Source organism: Centroberyx gerrardi, chromosome 9 (genome assembly GCF_048128805.1).
Source record: "Centroberyx gerrardi isolate f3 chromosome 9, fCenGer3.hap1.cur.20231027, whole genome shotgun sequence".
Classification (NCBI taxonomy): Eukaryota; Metazoa; Chordata; class Actinopteri; order Beryciformes; family Berycidae; genus Centroberyx; species Centroberyx gerrardi.
Genome location: NC_136005.1, coordinates 21,133,852 through 21,154,347, shown reverse-complemented (window position 1 = coordinate 21,154,347; position 20,496 = coordinate 21,133,852). Strand labels below are relative to the sequence as shown.

At 48.4% G+C, this 20,496-nt stretch overlaps 1 protein-coding gene across 1 annotated transcript in view; it reads left to right on the top strand.

Moving 5' to 3' along the window:
- Positions 1-20,496, top strand: part of gmds (GDP-mannose 4,6-dehydratase) — a 121,638-nt gene that overhangs the window by 39,480 nt on the left and 61,662 nt on the right. The window contains exons 5-7 of the mRNA XM_071918403.2: positions 1,716-1,908; positions 2,949-3,053; positions 12,022-12,149. Of these exons, the coding sequence (XP_071774504.1) occupies positions 1,716-1,908; positions 2,949-3,053; positions 12,022-12,149 (426 nt within the window). The remainder of the gene's footprint in view (positions 1-1,715; positions 1,909-2,948; positions 3,054-12,021; positions 12,150-20,496) is intronic.

Genomic DNA, 20,496 nt, shown 5'->3' with positions numbered 1-20,496 from the left:
TAAAAATGTTACACTTTTGCACATTTGCACAGACTAACACAAATTGTGCAATAGTTTGCTCTCTTCTTCCACATCCATTGTATTTGCCATCCATTTATATTATGCCTTGCTGTAAGCTCCCTCATGGACAATTAAAGTGAGCTGGACTGAAGGGTTTTGAACAGGTCACGGTCTGACTCAAGATGCACATAAACACAAATGAATTGCAGCGGCATCTTGAGGCCGTTTGGGCAACAATGGGCTTTACTTCACTCGACCTCCACTGACATCTCAGTGGGGGTGAAGCACCCGTCCTGTCTCGGTACGTGTGTGTATGAGAACAAGTGTGTGTGTATGAATGTACGTGTGCTATAGAAAATGCTAGTTAGCATATGTCTAGGTGTACGTGCGTATGTGAGAACGAGAAAGCGAGGGAGAAAAGATGTAAATGAAAATGCCAGAATGCAAATTAAAAGCGTGAGCGGAGCGTCAGGGGTAATTACGCTGAGCTGTGGAGTGCAGAGAAGTGTAATTGAAGCTGATCAAAACTGCCCACTGTGTGTGTGTCTGTGTGTATACGCGGGCGCGTGTGCATGCGAGTGTTTCTGTATAGTGTGCATGGACTATGAGTGGAATAGAGGCCCAGTGTTCTTGGGTCCCAGGTTTAAATAAGGGGTCTTTATCCCACGGCTGTGTATAGCGCTGGTGTGGAAGCACTAAAGGGCCAAAGCGTTTCCTCCGTACAGACATGGCTCCTGCCGCACGCTCCAGGTGTGGTGACCACTAACCAGCGTGGCTTTTAACCGCCACGCCTGATCTGGAGCCTGAGGCCAACCTGGCACACGCACAAGCACACACCATGCAAGTACACAATTTCGCACACGCACACGCACACACGTCTTAAGCTTATACACACACTCACACGCACGCACACATCCATTTCTAATTTAAACTTAATTTCCCCCCAAGTGTCCATTAAGTTCCCTCCCCTCTTGGCCCTCACCAGTAGTAACAGGCATTATGGGAGTTGGAGTGTTTAGTTTGAGGTATGAGCTTTCTAATCTGCTCTGATGGACTCCAGAAGCAACACATTCCCTGCTCTCTCCTCCGCTCTGCATCTGTGTCGCCTCCTGTCATCTTTTAGAGGAGATTTTGGTTACTTTGTGTGGAATATGACCTGTAACTGAAAACAGTTATTCTATAATCTTCGATTGCTATATTAAAGATTCCATGTCATTCAGTGATTTTGTGATTTTTATGATTACTCTTATCCTGATACTGTGGCTCAGGATAAGATTAATGTTCTTATGCTTTGCAAATAAATGTAGTTAAAAGGGTATTTATTGAATGAATTTGAAGACTAAGTCTTCACAGGCAGAACAGTCACAATACTGTGCTCTGATTGGCTGATAATACCAGCTCCCTGAATTTAAATAAGGTAAACTTGGTGAGTGGAGGCTTTTGAATTCAAATACTGCAAACTTGCCTGATTGGAAGGATTTTAGTAATTATTTAGTGAGGGGAGCCAATTAAGATCAAGTCCAGGACTTTGAAAATGCAATAACTATAAATATAACCACTTAAACAAAATCACATTTTAACAATGTCTACATTAAATATTGGTAATTATATATGTATAGAAATACACAAAAATCAGAATTCCCCAAATAGGGCCCCTTTAATAACTCTCTCTCTCTCTCTCTCTCTCTCTCTCTCTCTCTCTCTCTCTCTCCTAGATCTCCTTTGAGTTGGCTGAGTACACAGCTAATGTGGACGGTGTAGGTACGCTGCGTCTGTTGGATGCCATAAAGACGTGTGGCCTGACCAACAGTGTGCGTTTCTACCAGGCCTCCACCAGCGAACTGTACGGCAAAGTCCAGGAGATCCCTCAGAAAGAAACCACACCTTTCTACCCCCGCTCACCTTACGGTAATGCACACAGATATCCATGTGGAGACACACACACACACACACACACACAGATTACTTAACTTTGTTAACCTTGCACCATTCTTCAAAGGATCATGTATGGCCAGATACAGACACACACGCAAATGCAACACACATACAGAGATGGCTTGACTTTGATACTTTTCAAAGGTTTGTGTGTGTGAGAGAGAGACAGAGTGTGTGTGTGTGTGAGTGTGTGTGTGTGTGTGTGTGTGTGTGAGTGAGTGAATAGAGGGGGGCTTCAGTGCTCAGGCAGAGTTTGAGCTCTCCACACACCCTCAGGCCAAACGTCTGACTGAGGACTGGAGTGGCTCTCACTTTAACAAAGACACCTTTATATCCACAGCACTCAGCACTCACTTTCAACACACACACACACACACACACACACACACAGCCCCACACACACACTCACTGTACACGTGTGTGTGAGATCAGGTTTCATGTTCTGTGTTGTCTAAATGTTCTCCTCACTGACACTTTCCCTGTCTGTCAGCACTCGATCCGAGGCTGGATGGGAGGCACATACCACCGTAAGGAGGGCTGCTCCTCTATTAATTAGAGTCGGACGAGGTGTGGGGGTGGAGGGGAGGTTGCCATGGTGACCTCCCTTCACCTCCAGTGTACGTCCTGACCCATGGCTTAATCAACGGGCGCCTCCCTTCGCTCGCTCCGGTATTCCCCTCGTCGCGGAAGAAAGGGAGGCGGGAAGGGAAAAGGAGGGGAGAACTTTTAGTACATGCCTGCTTTTGGTCAATCAACAGGAGTCTGCGGTTAATGTTCTCGATGGTGAAATATGAGCTGCGGTACCACTGTGCTGAAGTATGACATGTAGCATAATTATAGTACTGAATCTTTTGAAGCCACTGTACTCTTTTACAGTCTCGCTATCGGTCTGTATCTTCTCTTTTTCTGTCTATATCTAGGAAACGCTGGTATTAAAGTGTGCCTGTCTTCCTCGCTCTGCCTGTCTGTGTGTCTTTCTGTCACTTGCTGTCTGTCTCCGTCGCCTCTCCCAGGTGCTGCTAAGCTCTACGCCTACTGGATCGTGGTGAACTTCCGAGAGGCCTATAACATGTTTGCTGTCAATGGGATCCTCTTCAACCACGAGAGCCCTAGGAGAGGTGAGCGCTCACCGCGGCTCGCATTCGCTGTTCCACACCATGCCATGAAATCATAGTGGTAGATGAAACTTGAGTGATCCCCGTGGGGAAATTAGCTTGTTGCAGCATAAAAAGTAATAGGATTCAGCAGGGGAAAAGACAAATAGAGTATCAGCAGAGCAGTATGAAAAATAAACAATAAAAACAGTAACAGGCTAATACCACAATAAAGCGATAAAATAGAATGTAAACAAATTTGGGGTTCTGTAAATGCTGGTGTCAATTATGTGCTCTATATAAATTCATAGTCATTCACCAGTGAAGCCGTTTTTCTCATAACTGCTTGACAGAAACTAGCATAATGTTCAGGCAAATGCAGCCTTATTTGTGCACATGTACACACACACACACACACACACACACACACACATGCACACACACTCTGACACATAGTGAGTGGGTTGTGGTCACATTTTTAATATGTGCTCTGAGCCCGGAGGGTCGCAGGCGCTGGTTTAACCCGATTTACACGCCACCGCGACCCAAAATTAATACCACATGACTGGAGCCCCAACGCTGCGCCCAGGTCAGCCGCTCAGGTGTTTATGATTTATCCCCTAATGAAGGCCCTGGCCACGACCCCGGCCGAGGTCAGGGGTCAGCCAGTAAACTCTAATGGGTTGCCACGGAGATAGGTGTGGGAACCGGTGTAGCTTACAGCCAGCTAAGGAGAAACGGTGTGGGCAACATCGACCGAGGCTGTAGTTTGTCGTCATGGTGTCTTGCAGTGTAGAGGGAGATGATAGAGAGATATGAGACAGGGACGGAGACCAGTAGCGATGGAGACCGGAGTGGGGGATGTCAGGCTTACAGAGAAGCAAGAGAGACGGTTGGGTAGAAAGAACATGTTGGATGACAGGAGGGTTGATGGAGATAAGCTAACGGGTTGAACCACTGGCCCTGTGAAATTGTGAAATCGGAGAGGCTTGTATCCTTTTCCACACATACACACAATAACCTTATAAGGGCAAGGCTCACTGCCCACCCCATAGCATGTCCTCAGCCTTTGGTCAGCTCTTTCTTGTCTCCCTCTGCCTTTGTCTCTGACTCCTTTTCTGTCTTTCTCCACCCCCACCCCCCCCACACTCTCTCTCTCTCTTTTCCTCTCTCTCTCCCCTCTCCCTCTCGTTCTCCTTCTCTCCTGCTCTTTCTCCTCAGTCAGCGTTTCTGCAGCGGGCCGTTGGGTTTGCTTTTGCCACTTCTATTCTCAGAGTTACGGCTGTTGTTGCTCATAAAGCAGGAACGCTGTGCTGTGATGTGGCCAGATGTCCCATGGCTGCCTTGCACAACCCAGGGTGGCGCTTGTGTTGGCCGGGCTGGCCAGTGTTTACCCAGGCCCCCGGGGCCTGCTGTGACCCCGCCGCTGCTGCGCTGAGGGGGCGTTTGGCCGTCCTCTCCGTCACCCACAGGAGGGCCTTAGAGGGGAGGGGCTGGTGCTGCGAGCCACACAACGCTCGAGGCACATGTTTTGCTAGGAGATACAGTAAATCAAACAATGTGAGATATCCATGTGATACATGGATATCAATATGTGTTCCTGTACAGTGAGAGAATATTAAAGTAATAATCTGTGACATTTTCATATAAATAAATGTCTGTTTTGCTACTCTATCGCTTTTACATTTGCTGTTCTAAATCACACCTGGTGTCAGGTCTTGCCTGGGAAAAATCCTCTGGCTCACAGGAAATTATATATTTTACGTTTCCAGCAGCAGCAGCAGCAGCAACAGCGGTTTCTTTGGAATAAGTAGAAGAAAAACTCTGTAGTTATCATGAGCGCCGATAGCCACCATGGATGAACAAACAAAGAAAAGACCCGTACCTACAGAAACTCAAACGTATTCGACAGAAGTAAAGACGTCACAGTCCTGGCCACACTGTTTGATTTCCCAGTGATCTCTGGGAAGGGCAGCGCGGAAACATCAAAGCACCACCGATGCCACTAAAATAAAAAGAGGATCCCCACTTAAAAGCCGGTGGGAAAAGCAGAGGAACATTCAACTGTTTTCTGTTCCCAGCCACGTCTACATCCAGCATTTTGGAATACTGTCACTGTGTGTGTCAGTGCACTTGTGGCTGAGAAAGATAAAGAGTTATTCATTACCTGTGTGCTGCCCCTCCCTCTCTCCCTCCCTCCTTGTACCTCTGGGTAATTAGTCACTAATGGGGGAGGAAGTCAATGATGTCAGTTTCAGTGGCCATGACATCACCACTCCCCCGCCCCCACTCCCACACACAGGAAAGGCTGTGATGTCATTTTCCCAGAGTGCCAGTGGCTACGTGTGTCTGTTTGAGAAACAAATAGCTGTTGGCCTTTCTGAGGGATTATTTTTTTTCCCCCTTAACGAGAAACGTATTGAGTCTCGTTCTCATGGTCTCTCCCTAAGTGACCCACCAGTCTAGCCAATGCGTGCCATAGTGCGGCGTGGCGTGGTCTGGTGTGTTATGTACATAGGAGGGTCTGGTGGCTGCTGGGAAGGGCTCGGAGAGGGAGGAGTGGAGCGGAGCGGGGCTTACCGCCGGTTTCCCTCTCTGCCTTCCCGTCCCTCCGCTGTCGGAGCCAACAAGGAGCTCTGTCTCTCTCTCTCGGCTCCCAGGATGACTTAATCCCGGCAGGAATGTTCTCCCGGGTTTTCTTACCGCTCTCGTAAACACCTAAGCGTTCCACCAATAAACAGCCGATTCCTATTGTTCTGCAGCAAAAGGTCGGAATCGGACAGCCGAGGAGGAAAAATAACCCGGTGGAAATCCAGCGTGAAGCAAAGCAAACAGAAGCCCGCATCTGCCGGCTGGTTCACACCGCGGCTAGCTCTGCGCTGGTTAGCTTAGCTGTTAGCCATAACAAACAGCCCTCGCACTGATGCTGAAGGGGGGAGGGGGGGGATTAGCTTTAGCAGGGGCGCTAAATGGAGTCCATATTGCCGTGACATATGAGACACTGCGTTACCCCACAGTTGCTTGGAAAGAGTGATCAGTCCTGAAACCTGTCCAAATAACCAATCCATATATTTATTTGTTCATCATATTCAACAAACATACAGTACCTCAAGCTCCGAAAAATCTCATTTTGATAAAAGGAGACAATACCCGAGTTTAATTTATAGGTATTAGCATTGTGTTGATCTAAGGCTCTACAGTAAATCAGTGCACTACTATGCTATGTGTGTGTGTGTGTGTGTGCGTGCGTTCCACCATTCCTACTACTGACCATCCAGCTCTGTAGTTGTAGGTTAATCCCCTGGTTTATTTGGGGAAGTCCCGTCCATCTCTCCGCCCCGAGAGCTCTGTGGTTCACGCTTGGCAGTATAGAATAATATACTGTTATGTTAGGAGAGAAGACCGGCTAGCATTGGGAAGTTAGAATAGCACTGCCAAAGTCAATGCTGCCCGTTTAAACACACACACACACACACACACACACACACACACACACACACACACACACACACACACACAGCCTCTCGCCATGTACATGCCTCAGTTTCATCTTTCTGCTTTCATTGAGGTTGCGCCTGAAAGGTCAGATGGCATTATAGATTTGTAAGAGGATATGTTTTCCTCATATTTGAGAGGTTATTTTCAAAGGATATCTGTGAACGGGAATGGCTCAGACAGGGGGGGAACAAGGGGATCCGCGGGCTCGTAAGACGGAACTCGGCGCGGAGCGAGCACGTTTTTTTTTTTTTCGCTCTCTCATTCTGTCAGCTTTGGTGAGAGAGGGCTGAGTGAGAGCAGCCTAAACATCAGGTGAACTGTGGCCAGGTGAAGAGCGGCGTCTGACACCTCGGAGGAGAGCTGACGATAGATTCCTCCTCTCTCCTCAGCCCCCGCCTTCTCCCTCCACCTTGCGTCACGTGAACCCGAAGGCGCCTCCCTCCGCCTCGCCCCCACCTCGCCCCCGCCGCGGCTTCAGAGGTGGGGCTCCACGGCTGAGGTGTCGTTGAGGTTTCACCTTCACTCATCGCTGTCGCCGCCTCCACATCTGTGTTTGTTTTCCCGGATTGCCATAGCAACTAAGAATCCAGTTGACTGAGCGAATGCTTTTAGCGGCGCTAATTACACCGAGAGGTGAAGGCACCCCGTCGTCTCCCTCAACCTCCGCCAGACCCTGACGGGGGGGACAGACAGACCACGCAGTGGCTGGCAGGTTTTCTAGTGCTGAATGGCAGCTGGATTGGAGTCTATCTGCGGGGATGATTCACGATAGAATCACAGTCTTTGAACGTCTTTTTTTGTGGGTTTGATCTCAGGGTCAAACACTTTCTCCCCTTCGCTCTCTTTTCTGTCATGCTGTCAGTGTTGGAGCTCAAGAGTATCATCTACTCCCCAGTGTTCACCTTCTCTTTCTCCACACCCTCCCTTTCTTTCTTCACACATCCGCAAAACCCTATGCCATCCATCCATTTTGTTGCATCACACCTGATTAAAAAGGAGTGACTCTGTCTCTCTTTCTCTCTCAATCTGTCTCTCGCACCCCTCCAACCCCGTCCCACCGCTCCACGCATCACATTTCTTTCTCTCTGCACCCTCCCTGTCAGTTGAGTCAGCCCAGAGTGAGGGCAGCAGTCTGTCAGGTGTGAATAGACGCTGTGTTGGCGGAGCTGAGCGCATGACCTCTCTTGGATGTAATGCAAGTATTCTCTCTTCGCCGAGGCTCCAGAAATCAGTCAGAATGTGAATTGTGCAACGCCGGTGATGGCAGATACTGACAGGTCTTTGGCCTGGGTGGAATTTGGCCAACTCCCGACCCGGGGAAGATTCATCAGCCCTGCTGCAGAATCACTCAATGTTCCTACAAGTCAGGTATTTCAGTCATAACTCAGTACAGATAACTAGAGTGCGAGGAAGAAGCAGCTGAAGTTGCCGGGATAGTAAAGAGCATCAAATTTATTTCACGTATTAGCCGAGCATGCTTTCGATTTGAGGTGAGTGGGGCTACAGGGTCGGCCTAAATCCCGACATGTGCGGGAGTAGAGGTGGAAAACGAAGGGCGCGTTTTTCACTCAGAATCTACCGCAAAGCCTTTCACCCCCTGGGCCCTTGGTCAAAGACAGAATAGGATTATGGGATTTGCAGTTCTGGGTGAATTCCAAAACAGGTGTGTAACCCCTCTGTTGAGGAAACTTTAGGGTTTCCATGACAACCCTGTGTCAGTCAAAATCTAGTCTCGGCTACATTCGTTTTTTTTTCTTCTTTTATTTGTTTCTTGCAGCGTGTCATTTTTTTTTTTTTTTTGCCATGTTCAGAACTAGTTCAAACAAGTTCACAAAAAAAATGTCTCACATATCACATACTTGGAACGAACCTGGAATAAGCTTTTGTGTCATTCTAAGTAACCTCTTTATGTTTTAAGAAGAGTGGTCCATCCACACTGCTGTTTTTAGAATTTTATTTGTTTATGCCATAGTTGGTGACCAAGTCATTCCACATTTTTTTTCAGTTTCTACTTGAAAAGGTAGAGCTTAGTAACATTCTGCAAATGACGGCCTTGTAACATCTTTGCGTAGTGAGAGAACTTTACATGATGGATTAGAAGTGAGAGTGGAAGCAAGTAGTGGTTCTGCCTGTGCAAAAGAGAGGCTAGAAGTGTAGAGAAAGGTGAGACGTGGGGTAGTATGAGCCAAGACTTGAATCCATTCGGTTAAGCAATATTTCCAGAACCAGTGCACTATTTGACTGAGCCATCACCACACATTATGTTTTCAAAATAAATGCTACAGCAGAGTGATTTGAGTAAATTACACTGCAGTTAAATCTTGACCAATTGCAAACACACACACACACGCACACACACACACACACACACACAGAGTAATATATAGGAGTGTGAGTCAGAGACATCTTGAGGTCTGAGTGTGTAAGGCTGGGCCGTCACGCAGTTTGAAGACAGACTTCATAAGTCACCTTCCTTTAGCAGTGTGGTACTAACAGCAGCCCAGAAAATGAGGAGTAACCCGGCCCAGCCAAGCCAAAATCCCCTAAACCCACAGTCCCTTCCCTGACTCTTCCAGGCCTGAGCCCCCAGCTGACAACCCCCCTCCCACCCCCCACCCCCCTCCCATCCTGTCTGGGTCCACATGCCTCTCTCCTGACCAGGCCCAGTGGACTGGCTCTGGATGGGACACATCTCCCCAGATTTCCCCTCACCTTCGCCCTCCGCCTCCTTCTCCCCCATCCTTAGGCCCAGCTGTGCCAACGCAGCCCGTGTGTTACGTTTTTCCTGTCCCTCCTCTGGCCAACAAAATGAAATGGAATGGGAAAAAGAAAAAAAAAAAAAGAGAAAAGAAACGGTTGAGTGAGAATGAGTGAGAGGAGAGAGAGAGAGAAAGAGAGTGAGTGTCAGTTTCTGGCACGGGTTTTGCTGTCTGCTCGGTTTTCACGGCCCGTGGTTTTATTGGACTTTCCGCGGGGCCGCGGGCGAGGTTAAACGGCCACCGCTGCCCCGTTTGGGCTCTAAACCTCCCGTTAGCCCCCCTCCCCTCCCGCTCCCCCACCCCCTCCCCCTGGCTGTCCTGCGGTGCTGCTGCCAGTAAAGGAAACACATTAACACCCGGGCCAGTAACAGAGCAGGCTTTGTGCACGGCCAGGCGGGCCAGTCCATTAGGCCTACGCTCTGGTCCACACCACACCAATTAGAGCAAGCAGGGAGTAGAGCCACTCCAAACAGAGGTGTGAGCTTTACTAGGGGGACTACAGGTGTGCCTGGGGGAAATAATGGACTTTATTGCTGATTGGGGGTACTGTGCTGCACTGTATCCCTGCGCCCCCTATAAGAGCCAGCCCTGCTCTGCTCTGTGGAGTTTTGACAACCTGTGTTTAACCTGCAAACCTGAGTTTGCCTTGGATGTTGGATCAAATCGGACCCCTGCCATCCCATTTACTGTAGTTACCAATCTGGGGTCCTGTTACGCTGCCTGGCCCCACCAGGTCCTCATAAACGAGAGGGGAATGTTTGTGTGTGTGCGTAGGTGTGTAAGTGTGGGTGTGGGTGTGTATGTGTGTGTGTGTGTGTGTATGAGCTCATACTTGTGCATCTGTCCATCTTTGTGCCTGTGCAGTGGGATACGGAGAGACAGGTATGATAAATGACTCCAATCCCTGTGATGTGATAAGAGCCTGTCTAGCTGATATGGCCGAGAGAAAAGCTGACAATCACAGATGTGTTTGCGGCAGATGAATAATTGCTGGTTAACATTTGACTACAGTTAGCAGAGCTGATGGTACTTGCCAGAACAGATGACCTGCCAGGTTAGAGAGAGGCCCCGGGGCCAGATGAAATGATCATGCAAAGACAGGACTGGTCTGACATCGGAGGGGGTTTCCAACGACAATTTATCTATGCTTCGTAGACATACGCTATTTCCTAATAAAGGTGTCAAAGATATTGATTCAGAATTGTGAATAATAGATAGCCTTGGTGATTAGACTAAATAGCCTTTCATTTTAAATTTTATTGTAATGTTTAGCTATGGCAATACAGAGCCAATCTGAAGACTGCATGGAGTCTCATTTAAACTTTATTAAAAGTCAACCAAACATGGCAACAAAGCAGCGTTGACATGGGGCCTTGTGACCCACAACCAACACACGACATGCTGTATTTTCTCAAATAAGCGTGTCTAACTTTCTCTGGTCTGTTTTTACTCAGCCTGCCCAGGGCTGTCGCTTTTATATGAAATAATTACTACAAATTTGGTGCGTTCGCATGATTGGGTTCATGGGATTTTCCTGTGTCTAAATTGAGGCTCTGCTCCATGTCAGGGCACAGTGATACAGTGTCGAGACAGACCCGCGCTATTATGGCCAGGATAGATGCAGAGAAAAAGGCAACATTCAGCTCGAGCTTGATGAGCGGCCTGTAGAAACTCTAGTTCTAAGAGGGTCACACAGGGTTATGGGAGATTTATATAGCCATGTTGTGTGGGCTAATAATAGCCTACTCTTTGATGGCCATAAGCTTTCCTTTGAAATGACAATTTTATTTTATTTTCACATATCCCTATCTGCCATTTTGGTTTCCAAATGTAACAAAGCGCAGCCTAGCCAGAGTTAAAACCCTCAAGCTCTAATAAGCTGTTTCAACTAAGATCGCTGCGTTATTAGACATGACACCCTAATATTTAGTGTTGATATCCATCTGTATAATGCTGTGTTTTGGTTGGAGGGTCGGAGCGTTTAGTCGCAGGCTCTCCACGTCGTCTTTCCCCCCACAGCGGGAACAGAGAACATGACACCGGCCCTCGGTGTCCCGCCAAACACCCAAACCTCTACTCGCCCTGCTAGCGGCACAGAAATAGTCATTAGGAGCTCATTTGTTTTCCCGCAGATAATATCGCCACGTGTGTCGGCTCAGAATGAGAAGCACCGCTGGGCGATCTGGCAGGCCCGGCCCTCGATGTGGTGCTTCTGGACTGGACACCTCACCAGCGGAGCCGGGGTGGTCCCCATGATTTCGCTGGAGCTGTTTAGTTGTCTGCAGGCATTTTTCTTTGGAAGTTCCCTGGTTTTTTGGTGTTGATAGACTGATGCTCTGAGATTTGGATTGGCACCCAGCCCAGAATTGACACCGAAACAGTGAATTAAAGGGGAAAATGAGAGGCGAGATGAGAGAGAGGGATTCTAAAAGGATCTAGCGGCTGTAACGTGAGGTGGTAACGAATTGCTTTGACTCTTGGTGGCTTTTGGGCTTTCTTTTTTTGCATTGGCAAGGCAGGACTTGGAGCAAAAGAGGGGAGTTGGAAGGCAGTGGAGGGGGTTTGGTAGGCTAGGGCCTTGACCTCACTATACCCACTCCCTGCATGTGTGTGTGCGTACATGTCTGTTTATGTGTGTTGGATCAAGTTGAACTGTGATATTTATGTCCCATGTAAATCATAATTTAATTCAGTGGATGCAAACAAAGCATTTAAATGTACTGTATGTGTTTTAGGTTCAAACTTTGTGACTCGAAAGATCAGCCGTTCTGTGGCGAAGATTCACCTGGGCCAACTGGAGAGCTTCAGCCTGGGCAACCTGGACTCCAAGAGAGACTGGGGCCACGCCAAGGACTACGTGGAGGTAAGGCACACACACACACACACACACACACACACATAACCACACACATGCCCTGAGACACGCACATACAAAGGCACGTTGAGTGAAATACACGCATACTCTGTGCGCACGGCTTCAGAGTTGAACAGGGTTCAGATGTGCACACAGCATTGTGGGGGCATGTTTTCCCAGATCATTTGAGGCCGCAATATGCGATCTGCATGAAGCCTCCTATGATTCGCTGCCAAAAGAGAAACAGAGATAGAGAAGGGGAGCGGGAGCGAGAGGAGAGGGAGAGGGCCGCATGCTGTGAGGCCACAGACTGCACTCTGGTTTCCCACAACTCACCCATGTCCCAGATCCCTCCAGACCCCCACCCCCATTCCCCGAACGCCCGCAGAAGAAAGAGAGATATTAAGGGAATGCCGGGTGCCGGGGACGATGACAGAAATACGGTGTTTGTGTTAACGTAATGGTGCCAGCAGCAAGCAGAGAAAGGACTGGGGAGATGAAACGAACAGTGGGTCGCCATGTCCAGGAGCAGACAGAGCCCAGTGTTTGTGTGTGTGAGTGTGTGTGTGTGTGTGTGCCCACGCATGTATGTCGTGCACATTCCTGTGTGCGCGTCAAAGTGTGTGATAGGTTAAGGCTAAAACACGTGTGTGTGTGTGTGTGTGTGTGTGTGTGTGTCTGGCTGTGGAGATGAAAGGCTCGGCGGGTTGCCATGTCTGACAGCAGACTCCTCACGGTGGTCCCTGTTATTACTAGGAGGTGATGTTGGTGGGGGGGTGCTCTTTGAGATGGGAGCGGGGGTGAGGAGGTTACCGAGGTGGGGGGGACTCAGTTTAACTGGAGATCACAGTGTGGGGTCACTGCGTCAGAGTGGGGTGGTAGCGGGCCGGCTCACGCTGGTAAGGTGGGGCGCTGGCGTCAGCCGATGCGTCAGTCATCGCCTGATATGGGCCGACTGTCGATCAGTCACATCCGATTTGAACCGCAGAGAATAATACCGCTTTCTTTGATTCCTGTCTAGGCTGTTTGTCCAGTGGCAGTGAGTCTGGCTTTCCATCCGGAGTTGGGGTTGGTAACACGGACACATAAAAGGTCACTGTTATAAAAAAAAAAATAGAGAAGAATGCGTTTGTGTGACTATATGTCTCACCTGACAAAATAAAGCTTGGTTTATAATGTTGTGTTGTACAGGAATAAAAAATACGCAACACAAGAATGGTACTCATATGAGTCAAATGCTGGTTATTGGGTCAAATTGAATACAGTAGGTTCCTTCATCTTGTCTAGTGTGTGTATGTGTGTCTGTCTGTGCGACTCTGTGCATTTGTGTGTGCCTAGGCTTGCCCAGCAACTCTAGCCACTGCATCTGTGTGTGTGTGTGTGTGTGCGTGCGTGCGCCTGTCCAGGGCACCCTGCCTTGAGACGCTCCAGGTTTCCTGTGGGAAGAGCCGACATTCCAGGCCTGGTGAATCAGGCACCTCCTCGCCGCGCGTCTCTAGTTTCGGAAAGGCGGATTTCGGGAAGTCAAACAGAAGCCGAGGTGCTGAGGGGAACTGAGGTGGAGGAAGGGGGGAAGATGAGAGGAGGAGGGGAAACAGACGCATGTTTGTGGGACGTTTGTACATTATGCATAAATGAACCATCTCTCCTGCGAAAGTTTACCCCACCCTGCAGACCATCAAAGGCATCACCACGACGCTCTCTCTCTCCCTCTCTCTCTCTCTCCCTCTCTCTCTCTCTCCCTCTCTCTCTCTCTCTCTCTCTCTCTCTCTCCTCTCTCTCTCTCTCTCTCTCTCTCTCTCTGTCTCTCTCTCTCTCTCTCTCTGTGAATTTTTCATTCAGCCAGCGTCAGCAGTGTGTTACCATGGCAAAGCCAAACAACTGGCAATTTGTAAACAGAACCATGTGTGTCCGCTTTAGGCTGACAACTGCTTTTTCCTCCCTCTCTCTGTCTCTCTCTCTCTCTCTCTCTCTCTCTCTCCCTCTCCCTCCCCCTCTCCCCACCCAGGACAGGGAAATTGCTTGTAATTGGCTGTGGATGGATTGCGGGTGGCAGGAGGGGCGTGCTGTGTGTCTGCTCTAACGACGTCTGAAGGCGTGTGGCTGGCTGGGCGTCGTCTCAGCCGGGTATCGGGTGTCTGGACCAGGCCAGACCGGAGCTGCCCAGCCACTCTCAATGGAGCCCTTTATTATGGCATTATGGGATGGATGCTGGGAGCCGAACGCTTTACTCTAAAATCGGGGGATAAAATAATTTGGAGATGATCAGTTGTAATCCTCTTCATGGCTGATCTCATTTAGTTAAAAGGGTTAAGAGTTGTTTTGTTACGCTATTTGAAGCATTTGGCCGGCCTTTTTTTAAAGTGTGGTTTTCTGGGATTTGGTGATACAGTGCACATTTCTAAATCCGAGCACATCGAGGAGAATAGGAAACCACCGGCACTCGCTCACCAAAGGCTCAGCCAGGCGTATCTGAGCAGATAAAGATGTTGGAGTCAGCCATCTTTACCGAGGACTCTCCTCCTCCTCCCCTCCTCCTCCTTCCTCCTGCTTCTCTCACCCTGCCCAGGAGGGCCAGTGCCCCCACCCTGAGTTGGCCCACGGTGGGTACAGCTGTTTGGAGGGCCGCTGCCCCCTGGCCCCCCTCCACCCTCCACCCCTCCTGGCTGCAGAGAGCCATTTCCTGTGCGTAGAAGAGTCCGGGCTGGCTGGCTGGGAGGGAGTAGGAGCAGAAGTAGGCCTGGTGGTTTGGCCCTCTCTCTCCCCTTGGGCTCCATCCGGCTCTCGCTGACTGCTTAGAATGTTTCTCTGTCTGCCTCTTTGTCCGTTTTCTGTTTCCTCTCTCCCTCTGTCTTTTTCTGTGTGTGTGTGTGTGTGTGCATTTACATGTCCCTCCCTCCTCTCGGTGTTTACTGCTGTTTGGTGTTTTGTTGTTCTGGAAAGCTGTGTGACTAGACCAGACCGCTGCGCCCTCTTGTCCGGCCCTTACTTGGTGAGCAGTTACCACCCAGTTACCAGATATTTCCCTCTGACATCTAATAACTGGCTCTTATTTTTCCTCTGACTGGAGCTGGCGCTGCTGTTCTTGCTGCCGTAGCGAGTTGGAGTGGGAAACTGTTGCCAGATGAGATGTGGCTGACCCGCTGCAACAGCTCACCTCACACACAGTCCCGACAGCCCCCCCTCCCCGCTCTCGTCCCGCTCTCATATTTATTTTCAAAATATAATTACCTGTGAAATTCGGCTCTTTGGTAGGTGTTTCCTTGCGCTCTTCAGGTGTCTGTGCACGTGAGTGGGTGTGAGTGTGTGTGTGTGTGTGTGTGTGTGAGAGAGAGGGAGAATGTGTGTGGTTGCCCCTGTGTGGCAGTAGCTGTCTAATTCCTGGCATTGTGTGGAGGCAGCGAGGTGACAGGACAGCTCCGACGGTGTCGTTTTTCACCTCCTTTATTTTTCTTATCCTTTTTTTTTTTCTGCCGCAGCTGCCTCTCTGTGCAGTAATGGTTACAGATGAGGCTAATTAGCCAATCACAGCGCAGATCAGGCCCAATCACAGATGATTGATGAGAGCAGTGAGCCATTCATCACATGATGTTGGCGTGGGAGGTGACATTTGGAGCGCGTTTGTGGAGACCGGGTACAGTAAGCCATATATTCACGTTGACATTTTGGACATTTAGCCGATGCTCTTATCCAGAGCGACTTACAGTAAGGAAGGGCTTCAGTGTCTTCGATGGGACGTGAGGCTGTTGATGGACACACGGGATGTTTGGCTGTGGAGATCGGACCCATGGCATGTCAGTTACGGGACGGTCTCTCTAAGCCACCAAAGCACAAAGGACAAGGGTTGTAGCTGTTGATTGACATACTGGCTGTCATAGGGATCAAGCCTGTGACATTTTAATTACAGGGCGGTGTCTCTAGCCACTAGTTTACTGTGCCATGTCCTAGAGGGCGCTGTGCCATAGCTACACTTAGCAGTAGGTGAAGACTGAATGCAGTACAGCTAACTCTGTGTGTGTGTGTGTGTGTGTGTGTGTGTGTGTGTGTGCAGAGTGTGCGTGCCTGGCTCTTTATAGCAGGGATTCAGGGAGCTCAGTAAATACCTTTGCCTCCACTGTAAGGTTTTAATAAACACAGCTGGAGTGGTAAAGAGCTAATATGGGAGCTAATAGGGGAGAGGAGAGGGAGCGTTGGGTTTCATCCCCAGAACCTCCTGGCCACACTTAACTGCCCCACCCCCCCAACCCCTGCTGCCCATAACACACCCTGGCATAATCATGCCAAAAGTGCATGATGTCATTTCATCTCTTGGGTAGCGTGCGTGTGTGTGTGTGTGTGTTAGGCAGTGTGTAGATTGAATAGTGGGAGAGATTGGGACAGCAGCTACTGTCATGTTGACTTGTCATCCCACACAAGCAGGGAGAATAAACGACAGCAGCTGTGTGCGTGCACACCATGTTAGGGTGTGTGTGTGTGTGTGTGTGTGTGTGGAGGGAGGGTTTTGGGGCGTTAATTGCAGGTGAAACTCAACCCGTGCCCTCAATAAACTGGGGTCTGCCCCCTATGGCTCAGAGCAATAAAACCTCACTGAATCTCTCCTCACTCACACACACACGCACACACACACACACACACACACATACTCTACAAACATATATCGCTTATTTCAGCAGCATGTACATTTATAGAGCGTAACTAAAACATAACAAAAGCATTTTATACCTTTTAGTTGACTTATGATAAGCTATCTGATCCCTAATCTGTGAAGAGTTTAATTAGGCTGTGGGGCCAAGAGCTGCTAATGTGTGTTGGTTGGAGCCTTGCCCTGACTAGAGACTTTCCTTACAGTTGCACTTGGCTGTAAGGGAGGTCTCCCATCTGTCCTGTGATTTTGCCTATATTCTAGTAATGAGATAAATAAGATCTAGATATTTTTAAATAATCGGATAGACTCATTTTGTATGTTGCACTGCTTGGATGCACATGACAGAGAAATGGAGGGAGTGAGTGGTCGAGAACAACGGAGTGCAAGTCATGCGAGTCACACACGTGGGCTGAAGATTTGCATTTAAACCTAGTCTGACTATTGTTGAAATAAGCGTGTGACATATAGGTTGGAAAAAGAGAGTTGCACTTGGATAAACACAGCGGGAAGAGGTGTGGGATGTGTGATTTGACGATAAGAATAATAAGTTAGTGGGTGAGAGAGTGCTGAGCCAAATTGGATTTCCAAGGAAGCACTCCTGCCCCCTCCCCCTCTCTTGCAGGATCCTTCCACCTGGAATGGCCAAAATCATAAAATATGGGACGAATATTTGCTATGGAATGGTATCAAAGGGACAGAAGAAGACGCTCATAGGGTGTCAGCCGGCTAAATATTAAAGATATAGGAGTCTAGATAACGCAGAGCCGATGGATGATAAAATGGAGAAGGATAGATAGTCTGACAGGCAGATGGACAGCAGTAGAGATTCTAGGGTTACTCCCCCTAGTGAGCTATTTCACCCCAGCCATTGTGGCAATGCAGGGGCAATAGTTTGGTTACGCCGTGTGTGTGTGTGTGTCTGTGTGTCTGTGTGAGTGTGTGTGCGTGCGTGTGCCCCAGATTGTCTGGAGCTCTATGGAGCTTTACAGACAGAAACCTGACCCTAGAAGTGTCCTCATTTCTGGAGTGAGATTCAGGGTTGTGCTCACAAACCATAACCATGTTAAAATCATTCTCTCTCTCTCTTGCTCTCTCTTATGCTGGATTCTCTCAGCCTCTTTCTCTCTCTTCCTATTCTGTCCTTTTCTTCTCCCTCCCTCCTTCCCCCTGTCAGTAGTTGGCAGTACAGCTCAGGGTGATTGGCTGACAGAGTGGGAGTTGAGCTGTAATTGGCTGGGAATCTGATAACGTGTGATTGGGTGTCATAGGTTATTAGTTGCTCGCCACTGACTGGGTGACAGAAAGGGCAGCAGACAAAGCGAGTAGAGTAGAATAGAATGATAGCAGGGTTGATGGAAACTGGAAGTCCTCCTGTGTTAGAGTCCAGTTCTTCTCACCCTGGGGGTTTAGACACCCCAGTGGGGTCATGGAGACATGAATTTAGTGTCTTTAAGCCATCAGGTTCTCTCCTTTTGTTGAAGCCCACAATATTGTATGCAATGTGGGATCTCCTGAATCCTGGCTCCATAGCTTCTTTCAGGCCCTGGTTGAATTCGTTTTTATTGCATTATCTGATAAAGTGCCTGGTCTTATCAGTCAGCGGTCCTCAACTTTTTCAACTTATGACCCTCCAAAATGAAACAAAACTAATGATCCCCTGCTGCAGGCATAAGCACAGAGAATGATTCACTTCGACACCAAGTGATGATTTTTATTTTCCTGTTGCGGTGTAATTTACATGATGAAATATTGGAATAAGTCTAGAGGCTGCAGATATGCGTATGTTTTTTTGTTAAACTCTTAAGTTAAACTCTTTTTTCTTTTTTGCACTTGAGTGCAGCTTTGATTATGAGAGCAATAGTTTTAGTTTCTAAATCATGATAATGATCAAAACAAAATAGACAATTTTGTAGTTCTGTAAGTCAGTTGTGGAGTAAATTGAAAAAATGTTTTTTTTAACAACAGATGAATTACACATATATGCATGCCAAAGGATATTTTCAGCTTGCCTGTAGGAGTAGACTAGGCCTGACTGGCACTGGTATAGAACCAACCAGCTAGCTGGAGGTCTGTCTAGGTCTTGATATGGTGATTCCCTGGTCCACAGGTGTGGGTCTGGGTCTGTGGTTTTTTGTTTTGTTTTTGCAGAGTAGACTGGTCCGGCTATGAAAGTCTTTTTATGTTGGAAATAACTTTTTGGATCTGTGCAGACCAGTTGGCAGCGTGAGCCTTTCCCTGTGTGGCTTTGGAGAATAGATGCTTCTGTTTGTGTAGCCTGTATATTAGGAATCTGGCTTGTCTTTGTGATAGTAAAAATAATGAGACATGATCATACTACCACTGAGCTTTAATGGTACTCCAGAATATTCAATATTTTTTCAGGTTTGTGGCATGGAGATGTGTGTGTGTGTGTGTGTGTGTGTGTGTGTCTGTGTGCGCGTGTGTGTGTGCTCCGGCAGCTGGCTGTCTCTCTCAGACTGACAGGCCTAAGCTCTCCCCTGCTGGGTTGAGGATGAAAGCAGATGCTATCCTTCTTTTTCTCCCGCTCTGTTTTTCTCTCCCTTCTCCTCGCTGCCTTGTGTAACCGGAATCCTCAGCTTTCATATCGACCTAGCAGGATATTTTGCGCCCCCCGAGTCCCATACGAAGAAGACACACACACACACACACACACATAGACAGACAGGTAGACAAACTGACATATAGAAAAGACACATAAACATTATATGTACACACAGATAAAAGGAAAACCCAAACTCCAGTCTGCTTCATGCAATGCAACTCTCCAATGACAAATGCCATAAACTTTGTGTGCGTTTGATTGGAAAAGCTAGAAGGAGGATAAGAGCCAATAAAAGTTAACATGAAGTTGATACTATGCAGTTAGAATAGAGGAACTGAAATGAAGTTGTGTATTACTTGTAATTATTTTGTACATTTTGTGCCGTAAAGCAATATAGTAGATTTCTCACAATATAAAATTGCAGTATAGAGGCTGGTAGAGACTGACAATCTTCTCAGCAATGCTCTCCTTTGTTTACAGTAATTATATTGTCTCAAAATGTATGTGGTGATGATTTATTGATGTTAAAATGCAACAGGTAGCACCTTTAATGTGCATGTTGTGTTTCAGAAACACTTTCTTGTGTATCTCGCGCCCCCGATCTTAGTCTTGACTGAAAGCCAGGAGTGACGGCCAGAGAATCCATTTTCAGCGCAACCTCAGGTCTGTGCCGTTCTCCAGCTAAGCCGGTGTTTGATGTTGGTGTTTCGAGGGGTCTGGTGGGTGGCGGGTTTGTGTGTGGGGTGAGACCCCACACAGGCAGCAGTGGAGAGTTACCTCCCACCTGGACGGAGGAGCAAGTAGGAGGAGAGAGGGCAGGATGGGGTAAAGGAACTGGGGAAACGGACGGGTCGACGTCTCCAAAGGGGGTGATGGTGGAGGCTCAGTCCCCTACTGTGTGTTTAACGGGTCGGGGCAGGGGGGCGGGTGTGTCAGTTGGGGGTGATGAGTAGGGGTATGTGAGAGAGAGAGAGAGAGAGAGAAAGAGCAACAGTAAGGAGTGGGCTAGGGTCCCACAGCTGGCCTGTGAAGCTGAGACACTCCCTGATTGGGAAGCACAAGTGTGACAGGCACCCTAATGCAGTAATCCCTCCTTGGACTGTGTGTGTGTGTGTATGTGTGTGTGTGCGTGCTCATGTTTGTGCTTG